At 33.7% G+C, this 12,692-nt stretch overlaps 1 protein-coding gene across 4 annotated transcripts; it reads right to left on the reverse strand.

The window, feature by feature from the left end:
* Nucleotides 1–222: 222 nt before the first annotated feature.
* On the reverse strand, nt 223–8,131 carry LOC109817978 (zinc metalloproteinase-like protein). 4 transcript variants are annotated; one of them, XM_083076868.1, is made up of 13 exons: nt 7,944–8,131; nt 7,310–7,558; nt 5,856–6,065; nt 3,691–3,771; nt 3,518–3,604; nt 3,335–3,430; nt 3,131–3,184; nt 2,611–3,040; nt 2,416–2,526; nt 1,347–1,554; nt 1,123–1,171; nt 981–1,020; nt 223–688 (listed from the first exon to the last, which is right to left on the reverse strand). In XM_083076868.1, exons 1-13 carry the CDS (start codon nt 8,112–8,114, stop codon nt 540–542), a joined length of 1,935 nt encoding a protein of 644 aa, XP_082932994.1. In that variant the 5' UTR covers nt 8,115–8,131; the 3' UTR covers nt 223–539. The 4 variants fall into 4 exon arrangements, with proteins under 4 accessions (XP_082932994.1, XP_082932995.1, XP_082932993.1 ...); XM_083076869.1 differs by lacking the exon at nt 2,416–2,526; XM_083076867.1 differs by having other exon boundaries at nt 2,416–3,040.
* Nucleotides 8,132–12,692: the final 4,561 nt, after the last annotated feature.

Consider the following 12,692-nt stretch of genomic DNA (forward strand, 5'->3'; position numbering starts at 1 on the left):
ACCCACAATATAGTGCCCTATCTTTATTACCACCCACCCTCTACCAATTCCCAAAAATATAGAAAAAGATAATAGAATAACAAATACAGAACCATAGGTATGGGTTGGGCCATATCAGATACTAACCAGTCGTTTAAGTTAGAGGTGGTATCTCTAGGGTACACCCTTCATATTATTGGTCTCCTATCCTAATATTACTCTTACGTAAATGCCAATCATAAATAAAGCAACACTTAATGAATTCCTTTTATTTAAGAAGTATTTACACTCACTAAAATACAACTGAATGACATCTTGTATTATACAATGAACAACTCGAATACTACCACCGATATCATACCATGTTTCTGTTTGCACTTCAAATATAGTTCTTTTTCCTTCCCCAGGTGTTTCCATCTGCTTAATTTTATCTATTTGACAGACTGAAAATACAAAATGAACTTTACTAACCCAAATATTATACAATGAACATCTAATGAAGAGCATCCGCGACATATAATTTTGCTTTGCCTTTCAGAACTGTTTTCTGGGATAACAAGTTAAGCTTGTGCTTGTTCAAGGGTTGACTTAGCTAGCCACAATAAGCCAGGATCATTCCGCTTCAACACCAAGTAAGCATCTTCCTTCCCAAGATTGTCAAACATAACATCTTCTCTGAAGCCAATCAAAAATAGAATTTCCATGGCAGCTGTAGAAGTAAAAATGAAAAAGATAATAGCCCAAATTTGACCATATACAATATTAGCATCAGCAGCTGGAAAAAAAGTTGTTTTAAGAAATTGTAATAATTTCTGACTTGCTGTCTAGAGAAACATATTGCATGACATTTTACTTCTAAGTAGTCTATGATCAAATGGTTACTATTTAGATTCTGCCAGAATCACATGCCTAATATCTAGGATCTTTCATGGTACATAAGATACTCAGTTCTACACAACAAGCACAACTAAATTAAAACCCAATGGTCAGAAGATGCATACCTTTATAATTGACAATAGTCCTCTCAATCACTGGATTAGCCTGCAATCAAAATGTTCGTTATATAGAAATAAAAAAATTTAAGTGAATTTTAGGATAACGCATTGTAGTCAGCATGGCTAGAGGTTAACATAGATTATATACCTTCCGCAATCTCTTGTATTTTTCCACCTCAGGGTGATCAATCACATTCCTGCAATCAGACAGAAAAATGACATATGGAAAAGGGATAGCTTAAAATCAAAACTACAGAGTTACTAGAATTACTTTTTTGAAAATTCTCAAATCTAAATCCTTAAAGCAAAGGATGTCCATTCAACTCATAAAGGGTATCAATGATCATTCAATCAACATTTGCATAAGTATACCTAATTATTTTCAGGAGAGTTTGGAGGATTGAAGTAGCTTGCATTGCACTAACATCACTTCTCAGCATTTCCAGAGCCTTCCACAAACGGTTACAAACAGCAGTTGTGGTATCATTTATCCTCTGAAATTCTTGATCATTAGGATCTGGCTCAGCAGTTTGCAGTGAAGATAATTTTGGTGTGGGAACCACATCATTGGGATCAGGTGCTGCCATCACATTTATTTCTAATTAAGATTCAGTATGAGGAGGTTCTGTACAAACATTTCTTTAACTTGACATCCAACACTTAAGGAAAATATGGAACCAATTGAATGAAGAAGCAGTTAGGACAAAAGGGTAGTTGCTTGAAAGAAAAGGGAAGCCAAAGTAGTTAATTATCAGAACAATTAGTTAGATAACAATGCAGAGACAGGGTTCAGGTAATTGTACTTCGAGAAGACAGAGCAAGTGTTTTGTCATGAAAAGGGAAACCCATTATGAAGAGGAAAGCCTTAGAAGAGAGACCTCTCTCCCTATTCTGTTAATTTTCAATCGAACATTAAAATAATTTATTTTCTTTATTTGACTTCCTTACAGCAACACACTGTTTCTGATAGGCCAAGTTCTCTTGGACCTGCCAGGGAGATGGCAAATGGCCACTGGAGGCATGTTAAGAAAAATTGAAAACAGACTATGGAATTCCTATTAGATAGTCATGTTTGTGTTGTTCAATATTAGGCAATTATGTTTTATGGCATGACAGACAGTTGTAGTGTTATCCGTGTGGAGTGACAGACCTATAGGGGAGTTAATGAGCCAAACTTGTTTTTCGTTGTATTGAAGGCGGAAGCACCTCACTAGGGGAAAAACTAGTGTAGCTGATGTACAGCTCTTTAAATATGACCTATAAACGAGATTATTCTAGTAAAAATAATTATTTGCGTGTGTTCAATCCTTGAATAAAATAGTTTCCGTGTTTAAAATTATTCTTTTCTGCTTCCAAGTCATCATTGTCAGATTTATGAATGCAGAATGCCCATTCTTGACAGGATATGCCAACATAGACCGCTTTTCTGGCAAACAATTACCTATAACTGGAGCAATAGATTTCGTAGATGTTTCTGAATCATCTGGATAAGGACCAACAGAGTATGTTGCAGCCATATTCCCAGTACTTGTTTCAGAATGTAAAACTTGGGCTACACCAAAAGCTTCAGGTTTTTGTTCAAATACAGTTCTGCTATCAGTAATTATTGAACTAAAATCATCATCAACAGCTTTACCATGATGAGAATCATCTGGATCAGGCTCATGTTTCATTCCATCGATAATATGATCATCAGGGTCAGGCTCACCATCAAGTTCTTTCTCAACAATGATGGCCATGTCAATATCTTCCATTTCTTTGGAGACAGATATCCTACAATCAGATTTTTCACTCATATTAGAACTAGAATAATCAGCATCCAGCTCTTGATTTACTTCAGACCCTCCTGAATTGTTGGCAGAAACATTTGCCAATCGATGGTGAGCAGCAGCAACTGAAGATTCACGAGCACTTATTAGCTGATCTGTCCTGTTACCTCCAAGCTTCTGAGGAATAATGCTACTGTCTGCTATGAAGTCATCTTCATAGATTGCAGTATTCCTTACTCCACTCAAAGTGTGGCTTGCAGATCTAGTCCAATCTAAACTAGAAGCTTCTTGATTTAACTGCCAAAGAAACAAATTAAATAATCATATGGCGCTAAATCAGTGCATAATAATGGACTGACAGCTAACCACCCAAGTATGTGCACGAACCTGCTTATTCAGAGCATAAAAGTTTGCATCGTGTTCAGAGTATATCATGTGAGCCTGAAATAAAACACACGTTAGTTCAACCACTTCCATTTGTCAAATAGACAGTTGTATTTTATGTTTTTCCTTATTTTCTTATTCAAAATACTTTTGGATCGATAAAATATATATGTATGTATGATACTTCCAGTGCATGTTATAACTTACAAGTTCATGCAGTAGAGTTTTCTTGATGCTTTCATATTTCCTAAAACCTTTGAGGTCATCAGTTCGAAGACGCAATGATATTTCCTCTCCCTGATTCTATAAATAAGAATGAAAACAAAAAGGGAAATCAACAAATAGGACAATGTTGGGTACTTAAAATGTCATTTGACATCCCGAAGATACCTTGTTAAGACCAAGAATGCATTTTGGGCTCACACCAACATAACCGACAGGAGCCATCTCAGTCATAATTCCTACACGCCAACGATGCTAATAAGATGCAAAAAACTATTGTCAGAACATGCAGCGTATTGTCATTATAAATAAGACAATTAATTTGAGTATGTGTAGTGTACCTTGTTCATCACAGCAACAATTCCAGGATCTGCAGCAAGCATATGCATTCTTTTAAGTGCCTCGGAAGGGGGAGGATTCAGCTGAAGATAAAGGAAAGCAAATTCATCCGTGATCAGTTGACAAACCTCCATTAAACTTTTACATCGAGACGGGTGGAAGAGAATATGATGGAAAATCAATAACCAGTAAAAAAAAATCAGTTAATGAGGCAAAATGTCATATTCATAGAATATGCTTTCCCAGTCCCAAAGCTAATATATGATATTTTTTTTATCAAAACACCATATCACTAGTCATAACATGATTCTTTACTTACAAAAGACTGATAATTGTTACAGTATGAAAATATCTTTATCATATTGTAAAGCATCCTAAATTATCGTCGGGATATTTCCTAAATATCTCCTATTTTCTTAGTTTTCATATTTTCCAAATTCCAATATTTTAAGATTTGTTCCCTTAATCAGGATTGATGCTTTAGATTTTATATATTATTATATCTGCACATTTTAACAAGTTACATTCGCATCATGTCAAGCCAATATCAATTCCATAGTATTTTTTCTCTATTATTTTCTTACTATACTTAATACTATATAATTTTGATATGGTATCAAAGAGGTACTAGTACTACCATCTGCCCCACCACTAGTCAACTACACTATTAAGTTACCAAAAATCAGCCCTCTATTTTATTCCCATGTTTTTCTTCCGTACCGCAATCTCTCTTTTGCTACTGCTGTCCATTACTACTGTTGCCTTGTCTTGGATTCTCCTTTGTGCCTTTATTGCACGTATTTCCTCTCACACGTGTTTACAATAATTGCAATCACACCTACACATTCTGGAAGGTGAGCACCATTCGCTGCCTTCCCAGCCTCCATTCAACTTCAATCTCGTCAAATCTTTAATTGTTGGTGATCACCCTTTCCATTTTGACCGTCATCAAGCCCAACCACACATATTAGAAAAGTCCTTCTGCAAAAATCTAGGCAGCCTTCATGGTAGCCACCTAGCAATTAACATCATTGCAGCAGTAACTCTTGTCAAACCAGAACCATCACCAGATTAATTATTTGAGTCATTCTCTAACCAGACTCAATAGCAGCACCACAGCTGAGCATGCCTTCCCTGCTGACAAATATTCGCAAGTCTATTGTTTACTATCCGGCCTTCATTGTGGACTGTTAGGACCTCATATTTGGACTTAGGTACAATGGGGGCCACTTGCACAGCAGCCATCCAGGCCTGCAATATGAAGTTTACACTAGGAAAAATAAGAAGGGGGCCGGGAATAAATGTTGAGGTTGTGGTTGCTTAGGTGGTAGAGACTAGAGAGAGACAAGGGAGCATAGGTTGTAAGAGGAATTTAGTTATATGGGAGCTTGGGGAAGAGAAAGAGATGGAGAGCTATGAACAATCTTATAGTTAGTTAGAGCCTTGCCCCCTATAGGAGCTTAGCACTTGGCAATAGGAATATTGGTTCCTCTGTAATCTCTCATTCTCATAAAAAATAAACACATTTATTTCCAGTGGTGATTATTTTCCCTGTTGATTTCCTATTTTCTGGTTGTGGTTTCTTTTATTCACACATGCTTGGTCAAGCGTGAGACCCAGTCAGCTTAGCCAATATCTTCCAAGAATCAGACTGTTGATCATCTCAAACATGTATAGAGGAGGAGATCATATTATTTTTTTAAAAAGAGGTTTAGCTATGACAAGCTTAAAGCTTAGTAAGCTTTAGCTTCAGCGAGCATGTTAAAATATATGAAAATATTCTATAATATCTATATCATATCTTTAGAGTGTCTTATATTATCTTTAGACTTATTTTCTCATTAGCTCTTAGCAGTTTCCAAATTTTCTTATCTCCAGATTTGTTTTCTCATTCAGCTAGGATTGTGATTAGTATAAATAGGGTTAATGCTTAAGGTTTTATATATCATATCATCACATTATAAAAAAACATATCATATATCAAATCAATACCAATTTCATAGTATTTTGTCCCTGTTCTCTCCCTCTTGGAGTATTTTACCAAACCATCAAATTACTAGTAACAACATAAATGCAGGAGTATAAGGAGATATAAAAGATAAATATCAGATATGCATGATTAGTTGCTTGAGAACAAACATCAATAATTGTACAGCAAAAACAATACCTCTACTCCTGGAATTTGAAGTGTGCGAAATTCACAAAATATATACTGCCCTTGTGGAAGTTTCAATGAAAGAAGAGGTCCATGTGAAATTCTCTGTTTCAGTCTCTTCTCCTCGTCCTCAAATCCAGCTATTCTTAAATCTGCTTTTGCATTTTGTAGAACCTCTTCAACCTCATTTGTTGAAACACCCATCATTGTAATTGACCTGGCCTGTATAATAAATATAGTGGACTTAGGGGGGGAATATACCAAATAACTTAGTCAACAAATTCACCATTTCCAATGGTAAAATAGTGCTAATTACAAACATAGACAGAAAGAAAAAAAAATATTGTATGAATAAACAATTCAATAAATCCTTAAGAATATATGAATAAGGATAATAAGTTAATAACAAAAACAGTGTTCCTCAACAGAAAGGCTAATTGGAAGAGTGAATAATATTTTCAAATTTTAATCAAATAACCTAACATGACATACAAAGGTATTTTTTCCTTTCCATATTTAAATTCCAATCCAAGGTGGAAGAAATAAACATAAAATGATAGAATACTGATAGGAACTGAAACTCGGACAGTCAAACTTAATGGAAATTAAAATAAACAGATAATCATATTGTTAACCACAGTAATATCAAGGAAAGTAGAGAAGAACTATCTCAGCTGAGATATTCCCAAGAGCAATGCTCGTGGCTACAGCTAATGCCCTAGATATTCCCAAACACCACTCTCCCAACATATCCGTAAGGCAATAAGTCTATTAATAACACCCCCTTTTAATGCCCCATAGGCCCGACCAAAATAACCAACTTCTCCTCACCCACAATGTTCCCTGCCAGCTCACCGTTATTATTACAATTGATCAATGGTTTAAGGCTCAGACTCCTATCAAATAGTATATCTAAAGAACCACAACCACTCAAGTCTGCTGAACAATATGTGTCAAATGATCAATTGCATATCACTGGATTAGAGGTTCCCTCCTAAGCAGTCAATGATAGTTTTGTTCAAATAGAAAAAGTATTCATACCTAAATTTTAGATAAATAGAGCAAAAGTATTATGAAACTATTACGGAAAAGCAGCTAACACAATGCAAAGATCAATGGTTTAAGGCTCAGACTCCTATCAAATAGTATATCTAAAGAACCATAACCACTCAAGTCTGCTGAACAATATGTGTCAAATGATCAATTGCATATCACCGGATTAGAGGTTCCCTCCTAAGCAGTCAATGATAGCTTAGTTCAAATAGAAAAAGTATTCATACCTAAATTTTGGATAAATAGAACAAAAGTATTATGAAACTATTAGGGAAAAGCAGCTAACTAACACAGTGCAAAGATTTATAGAACAATAAAAACTATATATCCATATTAATGAGAGAACTAGAAACCATATTTTCCATGTAGTTAAATCTTAAACGGAATGATGCAGAATGTGTAAATGACAGTACCTCTGTAATTGATGTTTCCTGCAAACTTAAAAGTGCATGCTCCGTTGAAAAGGGGGCCAACAGTTTTGATGGTCTGCCAGAAACACGTGGAACAATGAACCGCATGGTTTCTTCTTTGATATTTGTTAACTTCTGCAGTTCTTGTCCTAGATCCTTAACATTGGCACCTACATTCATCTCTACAACAAACTTCTTTCCCCTCCATGTAACAGATATGTTAAGGTGGCTCGATTGAGGTTGCATATTGATCTACAAGAATCAAAACAAGTCTAGTCAGTTTCCACTGATTATATTATTGGTAGTACAAACAGAGCACGCCCAAAAACTCTAAGAAAAATGCAGCTAGGGTCCCAATACCAAAAATAAAAAATTTCACAAATAGAACAATAATCTATAAACGAGTAAAGTCAACAACTAGGTATAGACACATACACAAGCCAAATTTGACAAAATTTCATCATTCTAACAAATTAAACTCAAACTGAGTATCAGTAATTCGAGAAATTTAAAAGAAATTAACAACTTCCACAGCCAAATTCTGGAAAATTTAAGAAACCAATGTGAGAATTCACAATTCGACGGCTTCCTCAAAGAACAAAACAGATAAAATGAAAGAAACAAAAGAAAACATAACAATTTCGTAGCAGAAACAGCTCCAAGTAGAATTGAAATTGCACGGGAAGAGGATTGACATACCCAGCACAAAAGAGTGAAAAATTGAGGAAAGGTCAATGAAACTATAGGACGAGGAGATCGACGAGTCCGCTATGGCATATCCATTCGAAGCCGAAGAATCTAGATGCATATTTGTATTTTGTTATTAATAATTACTAATACGTAATCTATTACGTAATACGTTGAAAATATATTTTTAGTATGTCATTTTTTAGATAAAATCTATTTTTATCTTTTATTATTAAAAAAATTATTTTGTTACTTTAATTTTTAATTAATTTCTTTCAAAATACTGATTATTTGTTATTTCAGAATAAGATACTTTAACTTTTATTTAATTCATTTAAAATATAAAATTTATCTCATCACATAAATATACATAAAAAAAAATGTTGTTTAACTAAGCAAACGTAAATATAGTCAAGTAATGTGAATAGTAAGATTTACATAGAAGAAAAACTGAAAAATTGAATATAATACATTATTTGAGTAATTAATGGAACACTAATTAAATTTTATATGTGTAATTTTACCATGTGTAATTCTTGATACACTAATTAAATTTTATAATTTTTATTTAAGTAAATTTAATAATATAAGTTCTACGTCTTAAATAAAAAAAAAGGTAAAAAATTATGTCATAAAATGATAATTATTTCATGAGAATAATATTAACTCAAATATAAAAATTATAAAATCTAAATATTTTTCTAAAGATAAAAAAAAATGATTTTTTACTATAGGATAAAGGCTAAAAATTGATACCCAACAACTACTGCATAATTGAGGGCCTTCTAATTCTATAGACCTAAGATATTTTCTTTCAAATGCTATAATTAATCATGACTAATAATTAATTGATGACTAATGAACATAATTTAGACTTTAGTTATGTTCATTACCGCTAATATTGTCCTATGCAATATTGAAAAGTATTAAAATTTAATGAAATTACCCTTCTAACCACTTAATTCAAATTATATTGGTCATTAAGCATATAAATAGAAGAATCTCTCTCAAATGTAACATTGCTGGCCACAATTCAAGGCTATACTTAAAAATTTAACAAAGGACACTCATTATAGGTCTCTACTTGGTGCACCATTTAGTTGACGGAGAAATTTTATGATTTTTTGAAGGGTTTAAGTATTCCTACTTTGATTTGTAGTATGATCAATATTATTTGGCACATTCGAAGTAAACATTACTCTTCGACTTCTTAGTATCATGAAACATATTTGACATTTTTTAAAAATAAATAAATAATGAATTAGAATAATTAGAAATAAAAAATAAATATCTTATTAATAAAATAAAAGAGGAAGAGCTCATCAGAAGTCTTTGAGCTAGACTGTAGACCCAATCCAGAAGTTAATTCAAATAGAAGAGTGTAAAGGGGGTTAGATTATTTTGTGTGTATTCTGAAACCCTAACAAGAGGAGAATCAGAGGAGGTCGTGGAAGAAAGCACGAATTGATGACAGGAACTAGCGAAGGGACATCACTTGTTAAAATTCGTCACTCTAGCTAAAGGGAATAGAATTATAGATTCCTATGCATATATGAGGGATAAGGGTAGAAGGGTGATCTCTAAGCCCCTTAGTTATCTATTTGAGGGGAATCTCGTATGTATAAATACTTATAAGAATGATGTTGCTATAATATGTCATTATTCTTATTATGGATGATTAAACTAATATTGCAGTTGTACGTTCTAAGGATTAGGATTGTTATACATGAATTTTGGAGATTTTGAATGATTGCGTATAAACCACGATGAAGGATATTGTCTTGATGTTTATTGAGTATAGATTCACAATTGATCGATTAAAATGATTTGTATTGATGATTTTTGTATGGGTATGAATGATGGAAAAGATGAAACGTGCAATTGTAAATCTTTGATGTGTAGGTTCTTTGACTGTGCTAGATGTGAGAATGGTCACGTCGGACGTGGGGTTGCTAGAGAGGTTTTAGACCTCTCAATGTTGAGTGCAAGGGGTTGTGCCTAACGCCATTTGACGTTGAATTTGCGAAGAGGTCGATGCCAGATGTGACCCAGGCCACACCAAGCATGATTGAGACAAAGAGGTCCTAGACCTCGTCGCATTGGGCGCGAGTGATTCTATGTCAATCATGAGGTTGGTAGAGAGACCCTAGTGTCTCAACATCAAGCATGAATTAAATATCGTTTGTCGCCATGCTTATTTATTTTAAAATTATTTTATTTTAGGAGATTTTGTTGAATGAGGAACCATGAGAAAAGGTTGTTACTATTTACTAATAATGAAATTAATATGTAGTTGATGTGATCTATTGTGTTATACCATGATGTTGACTAAATAATTATATTGAGATGCTCTTGAAAGATTATGATGAATGTCATGATGAGATAATTTATGAGAATACATGACAATGATGATGAGTGGGTAATTTTGAGTTATGAGGATGTATGTTGTGATGAGTATTGATGAGGAGATGAGATGAATAAGTTTAGTGCTACAGACTAGCACTTGAGGAGTTGAGAATGCATTTATGTGGTTGAATTGATTGTTTGAGTCTATGCATATCATGCTTTGTTTCACGAGACAATATGACTCTATGAAGGTGGTATATCATAGATCATTTACTTATGCCCCGATGGATGTTATGGTGGGGAATCCTCTATCGGGAATGAGAGGCTACAATGACCAAGTTGTAACACATCGTCAAGACCCTGATAAACATCTTCTAGTTCAGGTGGTTTGGGAGGATCATTATTGATGGGTGGTCACTACACTATTTGATGGATTGGTGTCAGTTCATTACTCCTAGGTTATTCTATACACTCAATGAGGAGGAGGAAGATTCGTACCACTTGTATGTAGAGTTAGAGGCATGCATCTCACGAGTCTTAATTTATGTTTATGCTATATCATAAGTGATTCGATGATAGTGATGAATGGAATGATATATATTATAAACTATTGTTACTATTGAATGGGAGAATTAATGATGGTGTATGAGATGTGATTTTTGTCATTACATGTGTATGTGTGTCTATTCTTATACTTTGTATATGTTGTTATAGATGAGACGTGTTCTCACTCTCTATGTTTATATGTTAGTGTTTGGACTAAATGCCATTTGCAAGAATAGAGAGGGTACAAGATGATGTATTTGAGGAGGGAGAAACATAAAGAAGGGTCTTGCTTTGATAGTGTAACATCGAGGTTCAGTTTTAGGATTATTAGTTGGATTTCTATTTAGTTTTGTCTTGTTGTCAGAACTATATTAATTCAAAAGGTTATTCTAGTTTTGGAATAAAACAATGTTTTTATATGTTTTGTGAGGTTTAAGTGATGGATGCATATGTAAACCTTTTTACAAGTTTTATAAGGAGAATTATTATAATTTATATATATTTTTTATTTTTTTAGAAACTTTATTATACTTATTCTATCTTTTGGGGTAGAAGGGTGTCACATTTAGTGATAACAAAGCAGGTTGGTTCATCTAGTCAATATGTTATGTGTTTATCATGATGTATGTGTACTCTTAATTGTTTTCTTGTTGAAATTGTTTATTATTGTTTGATGTTGTTGACTGAATTGTATGCTTTTCTATGAATCAAAAGGGTATGGTTAAGAGGAATGATTGGGCTCTAGTTGACACCTTTCAAGCGATAAATCACACTTTGGGGAACATGAATGCTATTAAGACCAACTAGTTGTCTAGGTTTCAACAGAATAACCCACCTACATGTAGGGGTGCATATGACCCAAATGAAGCCATCAAGTGGATGTTTGAGGTGGAGAAGATATTTTAGGCAATAGAGTGTCCTCATCTGCAGAAGGTTGCTCTAGCGACCTTCAAGCTTTCGAGAGATGTAGGATCTTGGTCCTACCTTTATTTGAAGCCCTTTATGATAGAAGGTGTAAAACACCCTTGTTGTGTTAAAAACCGCAAGTGTACGGTTGTCGTCAAGTAATAAATATCGAATCACAGGGACTACGTGTTTGACCTAGAATTACTAGTATTTTAATTTGAATTTTAAAACAGATGGAATTTCTGTTTTGAGATGATAAGATCAGATTTGATGGTAAAAGAGATAGTAATGCAATTAATGAATAAGATAAAACTTTAAGATAAGATAAGGAGATTTCCGGGAATCTAGGGTTCGCACAAAGAGTTCCAACATTATTGAATTATTATTTTCATTAATTAATTCTATTCCATCTTGAAGGTAGTCTTAACCTAATTTAATCCTTGCACCTTCTCAGGCTACGAGGACGTGTTTAATTAAAATTAATCCCTACTCTCGTGGTAATTGCGTTCAATTAAACCCGTTAAGATCTTTGTTAATCTATTGCTCCTCGAAAGCTTAAATCTACTCTCGTGATTTAACACTCAAGTCTATTCCTTTAGGTTCCGATAATTAGGTTCTCCTCTCAGTTCATCCCTAATTATCTATGATTATGAAAATTAAGATTAATTGTTTATCATAATTATAATCAAGTTCTCCTCTCAGTTCATCCTTAATTAATGTTATTATGAAAACAATAATATTAAAGTTCATATATAAAATATAAAAGAACAGATCAAGAATTGGAATAAGATTAAGAAACTGAATAATGCATTAATAAAGAGGTTCTCAGAGGCTAAGCCCTGATCCCAGAAAAAGGGATACTACTCACAGGAGTTCATAGTAGTTCTCCAAGAAGAAAAGA

Source organism: Cajanus cajan, chromosome 6 (assembly GCF_000230855.2).
Source record: "Cajanus cajan strain Asha chromosome 6, NIPB_CcT2T_4, whole genome shotgun sequence".
NCBI lineage: Eukaryota > Viridiplantae > Streptophyta > Magnoliopsida > Fabales > Fabaceae > Cajanus > Cajanus cajan.

Coding starts and splice junctions, on each gene's coding strand:
- LOC109817978 (XM_083076867.1), bottom strand. CDS start 8,114: ATGCATCTAGATTCTTCGGCTTCGAATGGATATGCCATAGCGGACTCG. Junction 3,431..3,517: donor GCATTCTTGGTCTTAACAAG/GTATCTTCGGGA, acceptor TCTTATTTATAG/AATCAGGGAGAGGAAATATC. Junction 3,185..3,334: donor AAACTCTACTGCATGAACTT/GTAAGTTATAAC, acceptor GTTTTATTTCAG/GCTCACATGATATACTCTGA.